Source organism: Petaurus breviceps, unplaced genomic scaffold (genome assembly GCF_028583685.1).
Source record: "Petaurus breviceps papuanus isolate PSGF00001 unplaced genomic scaffold, PetGlider_PUasm1.0 90784, whole genome shotgun sequence".
Classification (NCBI taxonomy): Eukaryota; Metazoa; Chordata; class Mammalia; order Diprotodontia; family Petauridae; genus Petaurus; species Petaurus breviceps.
In genome coordinates, this window is record NW_027187345.1 from 6044290 (window position 1) to 6061438 (window position 17149).

General features: G+C 33.5%; 1 protein-coding gene across 9 annotated transcripts in view; it reads left to right on the plus strand.

The window, feature by feature from the left end:
* Nucleotides 1–17149, plus strand: part of SYNE1 (spectrin repeat containing nuclear envelope protein 1) — a 575153-nt gene that overhangs the window by 233173 nt on the left and 324831 nt on the right. For all 9 annotated transcript variants that reach the window (XM_069069647.1, XM_069069646.1, XM_069069648.1 and 6 more), the window contains 2 exons: nt 11439–11599; nt 14432–14582. In XM_069069647.1, the coding sequence (XP_068925748.1) occupies nt 11439–11599; nt 14432–14582 (312 nt within the window). The remainder of the gene's footprint in view (nt 1–11438; nt 11600–14431; nt 14583–17149) is intronic.

The following is a 17149-nucleotide window of genomic DNA, read 5'->3' on the forward strand; positions in this document are numbered from 1 at the left end:
GTTCTATTCTCCCTTAAGGCTGCATAGGTTTGTAATTTCTTCATCTCATATCATACTGTACTATACTGTACTATACCATACTGTACCATACCAGGACATGCCAAACCATACCATACCATACCATGCCATGCCATGCCATGTCATGTCATATATCATATCATATCACATCACATCACATCATATCACCATAACATAAGCCTCTCTCCAAATATCTGTATTTGTGCCTACATTACTTAAGAATTCATTTGGCCTTTCTATATTATGAATTCTTAATTCTTCTTTTGCAAATTAATAAAATTATTGTGTGGTGGAAAAAGGCCAAAAGCTGGTAGATTATTAAGAAGTCTAGGCTATGCATATGAGTACTTTCTTTAGTAGAGAGTCAATGTGTACTGAATAATATCATAAAAAATGCAACTGACCATATCTTAATGGATCTGAAATTACCAATTACAGATATTATCAGTCATTTAAGAATTAACTTTGTAATCAGATCTCTAGCTGGTTAGCCTGATTTAACAACTCTATTACAAAAAAATTATGGTGGCCAAGAATTGGGAGGCACTGCTTGAAACTACACAGCTACAACCTTGATCTCCATTTAAAAAAAAAATTAACTTTTAAACAGCCACAAAAAAATACAGTTTTAAGAAGTTAAAATGAGACACTAATTATAAAATACTTTCCAGACATTAAATTCACACATAAATATTAATTGTGATAGCATTAGTAAAATTTGAAAAATTGAAGAAATTAAAGATGTTGATTCTATCAACATTTATTTGAGAAATTTAACCAATACTAAAAGGTCATTACCATTAGTAGATTAAAAGTGTAAAAAAAAAATCACTTCACTCAGTAAATACTTAATCTACTTTTGAAAGAGACTTAAGGAGCAGCTAAGTGGTGTAATGAATAGAGCACTGGCCCTGAAGTCAGGAAGATCTGAGTTCAAATCTGGCCTCAGACACAACACTTACTAGCTGTGTGACCTTGGGCAAGTCACTTAACCTCAATTGCCCTGGCTTCCCCCCTCCAAAAAAAGACAGGAAAAAAAAAGATCAAATTGAAAGAGACATAGGAGCCAAGGGCAACTCACTTTCTGGTACAAATTAATTTGAGACCCATTATGAGGAGTATCACAGCAGAAAGAAGTGGGGCAGGGGGGGAGGGGCGGGAAGGAAGATCCTGAATCAAGATTAGGGTAAGATCTAGTTAAGCTGGATCATCCTAGGAATATATGTCAGTAATATGGAAGAAAGATAAACAGACTTAAAAAGAAACAGATCTGCTTGCATGTTTATTGTCAATATTGTTTTTTACTGTCATAAACTATGGTATTTGTATCCCATCACCTTCATTTTATATCAACTGTGTTTGAAAGTACTGATAGTGCTCGAGACTCAAATTAGGAAGAATGGTTGGATGAGACCAAAATACATGTGGTAGAAATCTGTGTTAAAGTTGATACCTTTTTCAAAACATATGGAAATTTATTTCAAGATATTCTAGCAACAGAAAGATTATAATAGAATAGGAAAGATCCTAGATAAAATTTTTTATGAAATAAAAGTGATAGAGAAAACACCACCAACTTCTGAACCATATACTTGGGTTGCTCATCTATAAATAAGAATGGTCTATTTTTTGTATCAAGATCATTCTTGTGAAAAACATAAAGAGGATACTTGCAGATTTTTTTCAGGTATTTTCTACATTAGACCATTTCATTGTAACAATGAAATGAGAAGTACTGAAAATACCTGGTGCCACTTTTATCTATTTTTTATTATAAACTTAATTATTATAAAGAGAATAATCAATATGCAAGAAGAAATAAACTAATACATTAAAAATCTAAGCCTATTTAACTGTATTTTTTTTTTTTTTTGTCTTTTGGAAGGTAATTGGGATTAAGTAACTTGCCCAAGGTTACACGGCTAGTATCTTTGTGTGGGTGTTAAGTGTCTGAGGGCAAAACCAAACTCGGGTCCTCCTGACTCCAGGGCTGGCACTTTACTCACTGCACCACCTAGCTGCTCCCCTAAACTGTATTTTTAACAACAAAAAAATAGAAGCAGACATTTTAACAAAACCCAAAACTGGGGCAGCCAGGTAGCACAGAGAGTAAGAGCACCAGCCCTAGTATCGGGATGACCTGGGGATCGAATCCAGGCTCAGACACTTACTACCCACCCAGAAACACCTGGCCATATAACCTTGAGCAAGTTACTTAACCCCAATTGCTTACGGGTGGCCAGTTGGCTCAGTGAGTAAGAGAACTGACCCCAGTGTCGGGATGACCTAGGGATCGAAACCGGGATCAGATACTTAGCACCACACCCAGAAATAACTGGCTGTGTAACCTTGAGCAAGTTACTTAACCCCAATTGCTTTAAAAAAAAAAAAAACCAAAACTGTATTTCTATGTCCTCTCCTGAGATCATTTAAAAGTTTTTTTCCTTTGATTTTCATTTTTTGTTTTATTCAACATACATAGTTTTTTTGTTGACCTTTATTTTTTATCACTTCTTAAAGATATGTCCTTATTTCTTTGAACTTATATTTATGATCAGATAGCACCATAATATACCATTATATTAATATATTATAATTTGGGGGAAATGCTTTCATGAGTTATTATGTATCATTTTAGATTCTCAAATTTGGTAGAAAAGAGCTGTGCATAGTGTTTCTTGATCATTTTCTTGATTTTCTTTGGCTTTCATGATCTCTCTAATTTTTAAATTTAGTTATTTCCACTTCTTTTCCTTTTTGTTATTAGATTTGTTAATTGTTTATCCATTTTGTTGGTAGTTACAAAAAGTAGCTCTTGGATAGATTTGTTATTTCATTCATTTTTAAAACATTTTCAGTTATGTTACTATCTTTTCTGATTTTGGTTATAGATCTTTTTGTTTTTGATAGATACATTATTGCTTTTCTTGGGCTTTAAAATGTAAATTCAATTAATGGAATTCTTTCTTTTTCAAATCAAAATAGTTATTCAGTGCTCTAATTTTTCTTCAGTATTGCCATGAATTAATATCATAGATTTTGATATGTGGTATGTATGTTGTTACTATCTTTAAATTCAGCTTTATTTTTATAATTTCTGCTACCAACTTCGGGCTTATTTAATAAATAATTTTATGTCCACTTGTATCCAAATCTTTTACTTATTGTATCAAAATTTACCTGTTAATGTTTTTTTACTTATTTTATTACATTATGCAGAATATATAAAATCTATTGGTTTGTTTATTGATCTACAACTTCTTCATTTCCTAGCACATGCATTTCTTTCCTGTAATTTGTGCATGTACTCAAAAAATTATACATGGTCTTTGCTCTTCTCATTGAAGTACTTCAATATGTCTACTACATCTAATTTAACTAATACTTGATCAATATCTGTAATTTCTTTCTTATCTTTTTGTTGAACTTGTTATATTCTAATTAGTAAAGTGTTAAAATATTATTTTATTATACCTTTATATGAGATAAAGCAATTGAATCAATATATCTGTGAATTTTCATATTTTATTAGAAATTGATTTATATTGATTTACTAAAAGTGGTTTAACTTGACTATTGTAGACTTTGTGTGTTTCTGCTAACTTTTCAAAGACTAAATTCTCCATGAATGTATATCTCTTGATTTTACACAGTGTATTAGTTTTTGCTGGGTAGATAAATTTTTTGTTCATGATCAACGGTTCTTAAGTTTGTTTATGGCACAGTCCAATTTTTTTTAATCATTTTTATCTCCCTTGAGAAGTCCACTGTGATCCTGGTTGTTGTTCCTTGGTATGCTACTTTTATTCTTTCTTTTTAGATAGTGAGATCTTTTTTTCTTCTTTGGAGTTTATCCATTATTTGTTTAATCTTTGGTTTTCTCTTGTTGAGATCCTATGGAGTTTTCCAGGCTTTTTAAAAAAATTTTCATTTGTTTTTGCTAATTCCAAAAAGTTTCCTAAATAACTTGTTGGAATAATTTGTTTTGGTTCTTTTGCTTTTTTAAATTCTCTGGGAGGAAAATAATTTGAGATTTCTGCATCTTTCCTTATTCTGTGGGTTTGTCACTTAAATTTGCATGATTTCCATTTTTTCCTGATAATTGTGTCATTTCCTAAGCTTCCCACTCCACCCACATCCATTGGATCTAACTTGTTTGCAATATTATTTCCTGCTGTATTTAATCTGATGTTATTGACTACTCCTTCATTTTGGAGAGTTTCTGTCTTTTTCTCCATATTGGTCATATAAAAAAAATTCTCCTGTTTTTTTTTCAAAAACTTTTTCATTATTTGTCAATGACATCTGTGATCTTTTCCTAGTTTACCCCCTGATATTGTGATTTCTTTACCTATGTCAGATCTTTTAGAGTTTATTTGAATGTGCATTTATCTACCTGGGGACATCTTTCAGTGTATCTTGCATCATCAATTTTTTTTCCACTTCTAAGTTTCGTACTTTATTTGAAAGGGACCCCACAGTATAATTTTATTGTATCTTGTTCATTTTGATAATTTCCTGTTTCTAGATGATTTTTATTTGTGTGTGTGTCTGTATTTTAGCTATTTTTCTTTTCTCTTTCTATTCTTGTTTTTTGACAATTTGGTCTCTTACTCAAACTCTAATTTGATTTTCTTAATAGCAAACTGTGCCTATTGTCCATTAATTTAAAAATAGCATTCAAATGTCTAGAATAAAATTATAGACTATTTTAGTAACAGAGGCAACTTTAGGAATGACTTCATTCAAAGACCTTTTGAATATTTCTCTAAAGTGAAGTGAATGATGTACAAATCAGAAAACCCATTCAATTCAGGTATTTACCAGTGTTGATTTAATTAAATTCAATAAGCATTATTAAGTACCTCCTATGTGCAAGGCATACGTCTTGGTGCCAAGGGTACAAACACAAAATGAAAAACATTCATAAAAGATGTTGTGTGCTGAGGCTAAATAAAATGATTCCCTATTGAAATCGATGGTCTACAAATCACATTATTTTTGCACAGTATTTGGCTTGATGCTAATTATTTCAGGTCTGAAATACTACAAAGTTTCCTTATTAGTTCTTTAATGTGAATTTGACCTAACCACCATGCACACTTGAAGAAACAAAATGTGTGAAAACCACTTATTGCCTACTTAATCATATGTGTATGCACACACATATACATGCACATATGCATGCATGTGTACATATATGTATATGACAAGAACTTCAGAAGGACAGTGAACAAAATCCAGAACTGAAGAGATTAGACTGTATTGCATATGGAAAAATTGCAATTTATATGATTTTTCACACTTTTTCACTTCTGTAGAAACCCAAGTTTTTGTTTGTTTTTAATACTACTATTCTTCCAGTGGTGATCTATTGCTTTGAATCATGGAACAAAAGAATCCTGAAGGAATCATACTTAGAAATAACATAAAACTCAATGGTTGGCAGAAATACATCTATACAACATTAGTAATGGCCTGTACATGAAAAAATGGCTGAAAGATGGTATTGAAAACATGGGTGACCAGGAAAAAAAACTCCCCCAAGAAACAAAGAGGATTAGTTCAACTGGTACATTTGTATTCCTCCCTTCTCCTCCCACACCTGGTATTAAAAGAAAGGAGAAAACCCTAGCATGCTTTGAGTTGACCCTTTATGAAAGATTTATGCAAAAACATGAACTAATTAAAAGGGAAAAGCAAACAGAGAATGTGTGTAATTTGGAACAGTGGAAGGAATGCCAGCATAGAAGAAAGCACTCCCTAAGTACTAAATTAAAATAAGAATTCCCATTGATCTACTACTTTACAGTCACAAAGCACATATTATTACAAACCTTATTTTAAAGCACAATGCACCAATCTGGGGAAGCAGTCAAGCTGATATTACCATCCCTGCTTTACAAAGTTCACATTTATCTGGGGGGGCTCCTTAGGAGAAAGCAGTGGACCAGAGTCATGAAAATCTGAGTTCCAATATGGCCTCAGATATTTAATACCTGGATAATAGATACTATTAGTATCCATGGGGTTGATAGCAGCACCTGCCTTCCCATGTTGTTGTGAGAATTTAAATGAGATAATATTTGTAAAGCACTTAACATGGAATCTTGTACATTCTAAGACACACATAATAGGTGTTCTGTAAATGCTTATTCCCTCCCTCCTTCCTTCCCATCTACTACTTTATGGTTACAAAATGCTTTCCATATATTATCTCAAAACACAGCATAGCACAATCACCTTGGGAAGTAGATTGTGTTTGCATTATTGTCCACATTTTACAAATCAAGCTCAATCAATGATCAATAATAAACAAGCATTTATTAAGCACCTACCATATGCCAGGCATTGTGCTAAGTGCCAGGGATAATAAAAGAGGCAAAAGAAAGTCCATTACCACCAGGACTTTACACTCTCAGGGGTGAGACAACATGAAAAAGAAATATGATATTACAAAAATAGCCAACCCAATATCACATGCTTAGTTATCAATAAAGCTGGAGATTCAAACCTAGATTTTCTAACTCTATCACCATGTGTGATCACTTTCTAATTAGTTCTAGATTATCCATAATTTCATCTTTTTTCTTTGATTATGTGCTTTGCACTTAATTATGCATCTGTTTTCACCAATTCACTTTTCCCTCAATTCAAAAATCAGTTTATATGTAAGTTTAAAAATGTATGAATTAGGGGCAGCTAGGTGGCGCAGTGAATGGAGCACCAGCCCTGGAGTCAGGAAGACCTGAGTTCAAATCCAGCCTCAAATACTTAACACAAAAAACTAGCTGTGTGACCTTGGGCAAGTGATTTAACCCCAATTGCCCTACCTTACACCCTCCAAAAAAAAAAGGCAAAAAAAAATTTTAGTGTATGAATTCCATATTTTAACATCCTCTAAACTTAATATGAACCATTCACACATAGTGTTGAAGTTTCCTATTTCTCCTTTCCCATTCTCATAAAAAGACAGTCAAATATCATTAATAAAACAATATGAAAATAGAACTTTTTATTGCTCTAAAATCTTAGGTATTGTTCTATAATTGTTTAACTACATACCAACATATGTGTACATAAAGGCCTAGGTGAGTTGTTTGTATGTGTATGGGATATATCACATGTCAAAGGCTCCAAATACAGGTTGAGTGATAAATTATATACAATCTATAAAGACCTACAAATGACTCCTATACATTAATTTTAATGATAAATTATGACATGATTACAGGTGAAACGTGTTTCATCTTTGCGATTTTATTAAATCTTTTTGTTCATAACCTGACATCATTTAGGCAAAATCTAATTTCTTTCAACCATAATCCCACTAGCTAACTCATTGCTGATTAACAAGTTCTGATCTATAACAACTGTTCTATAATTGCTCCTTTTCTCCTATTTTTTATTTGTTTGTCATTTTAATAGATCTTTCATGCCATCTGGCAACATTTGAGTGCTTATGATAAGTTTGGTTCTTTCCCAGAAATAAGATTCAGCCCCAAGAATTTGTTCTATGTGAATGATTTATTTTTCTTTTAGTTAATTATCTACTGACCTAAAATTCTCTAACCTTTGCATTTTGTTTATTTTGATTCCTGAAAAAAAATAAAATTTATGATTACTCATGATGCATGTTCTTCCTTGACTTAGTTTAAAATAAAAGCAACACACATATACAGTACTTGACCATTAATGTAAAGTAGTTATATTGCATATTTTGAAAGGAGGGCCACAAAATAATAATTCTAATTAAGAATAGAATTGATTTTTACTTGGCCCAAATGTAATTCGTTTGCAGCAACTATAGGTGAAGAATTATGGCACAAAATTTATTATCTTATTGAAGGTTTTACTGCAAGAAGAAAGCAAAAGAATCTGAGTCTTCTTGTAGTTCTTTATTAAACCTATTTGTTAGGCTGCCTCCAAGCAATTAATTGGCACAGTGGATAAAGGATGGCCTCAGAGTAAGGAGAACAGAAATTCAAATCTAGCCTCAGATGCTTACTAAATGGGTGACCTTGGTCAAGTCACTTAACCTCTATTTGCCTTGGCTTCCTCATTTGTAAAATGGAGATCCTAATTGCACCTTCCTTCCAAGGTTGTTGTGAGGATCAAATGAGATTGTAAAAGCACTTAGCACAGTGCCTGGCACATATAAAGTGCTATGTAAATGTAAGCTATTATCATTACATCATGGGTCTTCAGAAAATTATTAGTTGAGATTTGGTGGCCTAATGCCATTTGAAAAACTATGTTTAGCATTCTGGTATTTCTTAGATAAACAAACCTATCATTTACTGTTGGAAATGTTTATTCTACAAAATATATATGAAAAACATAAGCTGTGCTCTGAAAGAAAGTGTTATAATTTCAGAGCTAACCATTCCATTGAAATTCAAATCAAGTTAACAAACATTTGATTTGCCTCTGCTGGATAAGACAAAAAATGTAGATGGTTCATAGCTCCTGCTTTCATGGAGTTTATAGTCACAATTTCATGTGAAATGAATGAAAAAAACTTCATTGAGCACATACTGTGTGTCAAGAAATGTGCTAAGTCCCTTTTCTACTACCTCCCACTGTATTCTGTCAAGATCTTGTTTGTACATACTTATATGCATGTTGTTTCCCTCATTAGTCTGTAAGCTATTTGAGAGCAAGGATCTTTCCCCCCCCCTTGTTTTGTATCTTCATCTTTTAGCACAATTCCTGGCATATAGTAGGCAATTAACAAATGTTTGTTGAATTGACTCAGGGTTAAAAATAGAAAAAGTATAACTATCACTGCTTTCAAGGAGATTATACTTTTTTTTGCCTTCTCAAAAAATTTTTTTAATTTAATCAAATGTTTTATTAACTTCTAGTTTACATCATTCATTTCCTCAAGATTTTTAGTCACAAATTTTCTTCCCATTTTTCCCCTACCCATCACCCAAAATAGCGATCCCACTGGATATCCCCTCCTCCAATCTGCTCTCTCCCATATCTTCTCCTATACCCCCTCCAAATTTCCAGTAGGACACAGTGGATCTCTATGCCCCAGTGCCTATATATCTTATTTCCCAGTTACATGTAAAATAATGTTAATAATAGTATATGTATTTTTTTAACATTTGATTTTAAAACTTTGAATTCCAGATTCATTCCCTTCCTCCCTTGTCACTCACCCTTGCTGGGAAGATAAGCCATTTAGTCGAGGTTGTACATGTGTAGCTATGAATAACATTTCCATAGTGGATATATTATAAAAATTGACTATATTTCCCTCCCTCCTATCCTACCCCCCACTTGTTCTATTCTCTACTTTGATCCTGTCCCTTTTCAAAAATGATTGCTTACAACTTCCCTCCCCCCCAGAGTTTTATTTTGGGGATCTTTTTCAGGAGGTGATTGGTAGATTCTTTCAACCTCTATTTTGCCCTCTGGTTCTAGAACATCAGGGCAATTTTCCTCGAGAATTTCTTGAAGGATGATTTCTAGTTTCTTTTTTTGATCATGGCTTTCAGGTAGTCCAATAATTTTTAAATTGTCTCTCCTGGATCTCTTTTCCAGGTCAGTGGTTTTCCCAATGAGATATTTCTCATTGCCTTCTATTTTTTCATTTGCTTGGATGTGTATTGTATCTTGTTTTCTCATAAAGTCACTAGCTTCCATTTGCTCTAATCTAATTCTGAAGGAATGATTCTCTTCCGTGAGCTTTTGACATTCTTTTACCATCTGGCAAATTTGGCTTTTTAAGGCATTCTTCTCCTCATTGCCTTTTTGAGCCTCTTTTGCCATTTGAGTTTTAGTCTATTTTTTAAGGTGTTTTTTTTCTTCAGTCAAGTTGTTGACTCTCATTTCATAATTTTCTTGCATTGTTCTCATTTCTCTTCCCAATTTTTCCTCCACTTTTCTTATTTAGTTTTCAAAATCCTTTTTAAGCTCCTCTATGGCCTGTAACCAGCTCCTATTTTTCTTGGAAGCTTTTGGAGAGGGAATTCTGACTTCACTGTCTTCTTCCTGTTCCATGCTTTGATCTTTTTTGTCCCCAAAATAAGAGTGTGAAGTTGGGTTGCTTTGTTTGTTTAGCTTCCCTCGTTTGCTTATGTTGCCACTCAATCACTTGACTTATGGGCTTTTTGCCATAGTAGGACTCTTCTACCAGACAGGGGAGCTTTGTCCTAATCTCTGGGGTTTTCTCAGCTGTCGAAGATATTAGTTGGGTGCCCTCTCTGAAGTCTCCATGTGCTTTGGCAAGCTGGCCACACACCCTAGGACCTCCATCCTAGACTGCAATCCAGATCCAAGCATGTTAAAGCAAGAGTGATTACCCCTTAAACTGGTGGCTTGGTCCCCCTACAATCTGCAGGCTAGGAGCTGAAGCAGCCACATGGCTCTGGCTACATGGCCCCTGCACCTCATCTGCTTCTCTCCCCGAGGCAAAGGCTGACCACACTCCCAACTACTGGGTCCCAAAGTCCACACTGCACTGACCTCTCACTTTGTCCTTAGCATCTATGTGTTGGTAATTATGGAAACTGCAATAGCTGCTGGTGATCTGTAGTCCCTCCAGTCAGTGGCTGGTCAGGTCTGCCCTAAGGCTAAGACCTCCAGTTCATGCAGGGCTGGGCTCGGCTCCCCGAGTGCTGTGCTGGCCTCTTCCTGCTGGCCTGCCAGGCTGTCTTCAGTGGGAGGTTAGCTTCTCTGTGTCATTTTGTGGGTTCTGTAGTTCTAAAGTTTCTTCAGAGTCACCTTTTACATGAATTGGAGGAGGTGGAACCCGAAGCCTCACAGAAATCCTCTTTCTTCTCCACCATCTTGACTCTGCCTGGAGATTATACTTTTTATTGAGAGAAACAACAAGTTTTTAAAAAAAAAAAAACCTCAGTTTCAATGCAGATGGAAAGACCTCACGTCCTGGTGGGGAAGTAGTGAGAATGGCAAGATCTAGGGGTCTTTAGGTCAGATGACATTGCCAGAGGTTTATAAAACATAGAAGCAGGGTAGATGATAAGGTCTGTACTTTAGGAGGCAGTCACAGAGCTGATGTTCCTCCATTTCATCAAAAGGAATAGTAATTGAATCCTATATAAATATACACTTTATATATATATATATATATATATATATACACACACACGTAGACACACATAATATATACATATACACATACATATGTGTATATATAATTCTGTTTATGTATATATATGTGTGTGTATAAATATATATACTGATGACATCATTCAAAGTAAGATTTATTGACTTAGAAAATCAAATCTCAGTGTTTTTAAAGAGTTTACTAGAGAATAACTGAAAATCTTCCTCAGGGTATACATAATTAAAATGAAGACAGCATTGACAAATAAACACTAACAGTATGAGTAAGAAATTTGCAAGAAAGATTTTCTCTTACTAATTCCACTGCTTTTTTTCAGGCATTTTCTAAACGTACAGAAGCTATTGCAGTTCAGGCTGAGAATCTTGTGAAGGAAGCATCAGAGATACAGCTGGGATCGAAGACTAAGCAGGCTCTTCAGCAACAGGCCAAGTCAGTCAAGGAACAAGTCAAAAAATTGGAAGAAACCCTTGAAGAAGAGTATGTGCTTGACAAGTCCTAAACTTTCTTCTCTGAGATAAATTTTAATATAATCTTTCCTGTATATTTTGTTTAAACTATTGTTTCAAAGTGTCTGTGTATTACAGCATGTTCTCAGATAGTGACTCATTAATAGGAAGTGTCACTAAATTTAGAAACTAAAATTTCAAAAGCAGCAACAGCAACAAAAGGGATGCAGTTTTTACAGCCTAAAATGATTCTAATAACTAGAAAAAGCCATACTTAAATTCTGTGGCCTTTTGTACTTGGACATTTGTGACTGGATCTCTAGATGGTGCCAATTACTGAACAGGATTTTTATTGGGTTAGCTAACAGTTAGCAGATTGTAGAAATGCAATTGATTTGCAGGCATGATTTAACATTCTAGGACTGTTAGCTCAACATGTAGACCAGTTGCCACCAACCAAAAGAAAATGTTTGCAGTGACTCACCATCATTTATACAATACCAAATTGTCACTGGTTCTTCTGCTATTTTGTGAAGCCATCTATAAGAAGCCATTGCATTTTTAATGGGCTCTTGCTGTTTATTTTTGAGGCAAGAAAGTACAAATGGGCTGTTCTATGATTTGTTCATCCCCAGGATTTAGGGCAATGTCTATCTCTTCCATAAATAGTCTCTCCTATGAAGACCTTCATGACTTTGCATACTGAATCATCATCATGACTTTGTCATGAAATATATTTTTAAAAATTGAGACAAAAATGTTGAGAGAAGGTTACAAAGTTTGTCACACAGATAAAGCTGGCCAGTTTTCCATGTTACAACAAAGAACCACCAAAAAACCTTCTGTAACATATTCCTCAATAGTTTAGATTATACGCTATTCCCAAGATGAAATTTAAATATGTAAAATGACATAGCATGGTTTTAGTGGACAGAGTTGACTTTTGACTATGTGACCCCAAGAAGACTTGGCTATGTGACCCTAACCCAAGTAACTTAACCTCACAATGCTTGAGGCAACTCTACAAGAGACTCTTAATTTGCAAAGAAGGTGCTAACTTGCATTAGTGGTGGCAGTTTCCTCACAGACTATCTTTCCCAATCTTAAAATTTAGTTTAAGTGAAGTCCTGATTAGTGTAAATAGCAAATCCCATGAACTGATGACATCATTTGTATTTATGCTACATATTTCAATTGAGCTGGAACCAATTATTTTGGTTTGGAAAATAGTCTATATAATTATAATTTCAAGTAGAATATAATTAATATATTCAACCACTTCATGGGATTCATTTTTTGCACTAATGAGACTCTGTCTTAAGATCCTCAACCAATTTTGGCAATTCTCCAAAATTTTAATTTGATGATACTTTGACTGTCAAGTGATTTTTTTAAGCAAATAATAAATCAGAACTTTTCACAGATAACACAAATTTTCTATCAAATATAATAGACTATTTTATTTTATTTAGGCCTGTCCTGATTTAAATAATGAAACCACAGCAGGGTATTTACATATTGTAACAATTGATCAGATAGTTACTATTTGCTTTCATAAGGGACAAATGCTATAAAAATATTTTTTCCACAAAAATCACTATAATCCTCCTCTCATATTCTACTCTCGCATTTAAGCTAACTCCCATAAGCTCCAGGGGTATGAATATGCAGCCATGCTTTAGTGACTAGAAGCTGCATGGCCATTTCAGCTGACCATAAGTAATGCCACTTTTTTTTCTTGATATTTTCAAGTGCCTTTTGGGAAAAAGGGGAGTTCTTTAATATTTGTCTAACTTGACACATATTCTTAATAAGATTCAGTTGGTTTCTTAAGCTTTTTTTATAGCTGATAAGACATACATATACAAACACATTTACCAGGTTACATAAATAGTGCAAACTAATAATTAAAATGGAAACATTCATTTCATATGATCATAAAAAGTGAATCCTAAAGTATTCACAAATAGTAAGTGATTACTCAATAAGAATAGGTGTAAAAAAAAAAGGAGGGGGGATTTGTGATCAGAATCCCACAAGAACTATAAAGTAGTTGATTGCATTGCATTTCAGAAGTTTTAGGAGTTGCTGAAAGAAGAAAGAACATTTTCTGCATGATAGGATGTCCTCACTTAGATTTTAAATTTTCTCATGATACCTAAAAGCAAATTTTATGAACCAAAGGATAAAGATATCTTTAGAGTGAGCATTTTTAATTTCCCTTTAAACTGAGGGATGTTGTGATATGAAAACAAATCATTTTAAAATTCATTGTGAGGTAGTGGCTTTTCTTTCTACTATTAATATTAGAGAATCATATAGTTAGTGCTGAAAGGGATCTTAGACACCACTGAGTCCAGCTCCTTATTTTATCAATAAGTAAATAGATGCTTACCTAGGGCCACAGAGTTAGTGAGTGTCTGAGGGAGGATTTGAACTCAAGTCTTCCTGACTCTAAAGCCAGAGCACTATCCAATCCACTGAACACTCAGCAGTCTCTCTTCCTTCTACTTTTTACATGGATGCACATTCTTTTAGTTATAGCATTGTGTGTGTGTATGTGTTGCATGTGTGTGTTGGAATGGTGCTGTTGGTACATAATATATTATGGTTGGTTAAGTCCTAATATCATGCTTCTATTTGTTTTGCATGTACCTATCATGCAAAAATCACTTAATGGGGAAGATGAAGTCCTGTCACTCCTGTTCATAAGGAAAAAAATGTGCCTCTCCTTTAAGTGGCCAAAAAAGTCGATATGGCCACAAATGTTTTCACAAAATTTAACTTCATAATTTAAAGAAAACACTAACGACTATCTTTATTAAAATATTGCATTTTGTTCACTTGATCTGGTTAATTTTAGTATTAAAACCATGGAAATGGTGAAAAACAAGTGGGAGCATTTTGGCAATAATTTTGAGGCCCTCTCCGTCTGGATTACTGAAAGAGAAAAAGAGTTGGATGCCTTGGAAACTTCATCATCTCCCTGGGACATGCAAATCAGCCAAATTAAGGTGATCTGTTCACATGTTACATTTACAATTCATACATATGTAGCTTTGAAGAGACCCCCCCCCCTTTTTTTTTTCCATTTCTTTTCTTGGTAAGGAGGGCTGATATTTTTGGTATGTGGTTGTATTTAATTTGTATGTTACATTTGTAAAAAAAAATGCCAAGCTGGAGGGTTTTGATGGAGACTGTGAAAAAATTTATAAATTAAGTTTTCTTTTATTAGTGTTTGGTTTATACATACAAAATTCACACTGTATATGATGACATTAAAAAAAATTATGGTTGCATAATTCTTTTGTTGACTTTGAATAAAACCCTTTGGGGTTCTCTTGTTTATTCATCTAGGCAACACATAGGAAAAACATTCATCTTTTAAAAAATAATTTTTTAAAGAATCATTTCAAACATTTTAATAACAAGATAACAGTAGTTGCCTTAAACAACCACAAGGAGGAGCTCAAGCAATTCTGTTCTCAGTGTCAAACAGTGTATCTTTCCACTCTCCTCCTTAATGTTAGACATAGGGCTTATAGTCAAATGACTTAACTCTCTAGATCCTTTCCTTTAAAATAGCACCATGTTATGTTATCATAAATGATTTCAGCTGGAAAGGTTAAAGTAGGATTACTTTAGCTTTTATGACCATGTAGCATCCTTGATCCCAAAAGAAGAGGGTATATTGTCATACAAATAGTTGTTGAAAGTTCCCCCTTTTCTCTTGTCATCTGTGCATTTCCAAAATTCAGATACTCATTTTTCACAGATTTTCTTGGTTCCTTTCTAATGCAAGTATCCTATGCCCTTTCATCAGGGTAAATGTAGGCACTGGTAGAAAAACACCATGCATTATTATATCCTGGAATAAGAAATAAGTATGCATAGATTGGGGAGAAAGTGAGCCCTCACCAACATGGAATTTGACTCATCATTACTAATCACATAAGACATACAAACAAGTATATACACCTTTTTACCTACAACCTGTATGTCGGCTATAATTTCCTAAGGTAAACTGATTCGACATACCTTGGACAGATTCATAAAAGATTCTTAATCTTCAAAGTTGTAAAAAGTATAAAGAAAGTTGCCTTTTATTTCACTAAATGAAGTTCAAAGAATATGGTTGAAACTTAGAAAACATAAAACTACTACATTTTCTATCTCAACATTGTGACCCCTTCTTCCCTTCACCCCATTTCTGAATTTATTTATAACTCTTAACAAGTTTTTTCATAAGTTTACCTTGATATCAATAATCATTCCATAAATACTCCAGAATTGTGTCAATGATCATATCACATTGTAGGAAAATAAATGCTTTTTCATTTAAAGAAATAGATTTTAATTGCTCACTATACTTTATAAATATCCAAATAGATTAGCAGTGTATTTGATCCCTGTATGGCATTTTACAAAACTTTGTGGAATTTCATGATTTTTTGTTTGTTAGGGTCAGACTCTTGCCCTTTTCCCAAAAAAAATATTTCATATTTATTTTGAATATATTTAGTATTTACTTAGCTCTGTATGTAGTAGTTGTTTTTCTCCTTCCAAAGGAATGTAAGATATTTGTGGAAAAGGATAGATTCACTTTTGTGTTTTGTATTTATGGCATCTAGTACCTAGTTCATGATAGAAGCTTAATAAAAGATTATTGAACGAATGGATGGATGAATGATCTATATTTTAATATAGAAAACAAGGTAATTTCTCCTGAAGGTGTATAAATTAATGTCACATTTTCTGTAACAATACCCATGATAGCATAGAATTCAGTATAAATCAAATTAAGGTATGAGAATTCATCTATACAACAGATCAGCAAAATGGTTTCAATATTTATGTGAGCATATATATAAAACTCAGTCCTTGTCATAAACCTTTACTCCCTTTTTTAGTTTTAATTAAATATCCCATTTCTAAAATATAAACTATGATATGTATTCCACAGAATTTTCATAACATGATTATGCAATTTTGATTAAAAAATATTTTAGCATTCTACACAGAGCTACCAAGCTCATCAAAAAAACTTTTAGAAGTACTAAAATCTTTTATTTTCTTAAAGTTTCTATTGTGGATACATATATCCAGTTTAAGAACAGTTACATCCCCTATATCACTTCAGAATTAACAAGATATCTTGAAATTTAGATACTTTTTTATTAGAAGGAGGAGAAATTCCAGGATCTTTCATCTTAATTACTTGAACATGAGATTTCTGTCTAAATTTTTGGCTTTTCTTTGTCCTATTTCTTTAGAGGAGTGAAAATGAATCATTTGAGAATAAATGTATTTGCAAGTGAGGCAGCATGTGAATTTAATTACTATGTATTGTCCTGAGTGTGAGAAGAAGGATTCTAGACCAGTGATTCAGTCCTTGTAGTATAGAAACCCCACTGATGAAGACTGGCTACTCATCTATAACTGAGTCTGAAAAAGTTGTCTGGGGCACCGTGAGATTAACTGACCTGCCCATGTTCACAGATAGCATCCAAACTCCAAGTATTCTAGTGTCCTAACTCTAATACCAACCCTTTATCCACTACATTACTGTGTACTTTTTTCA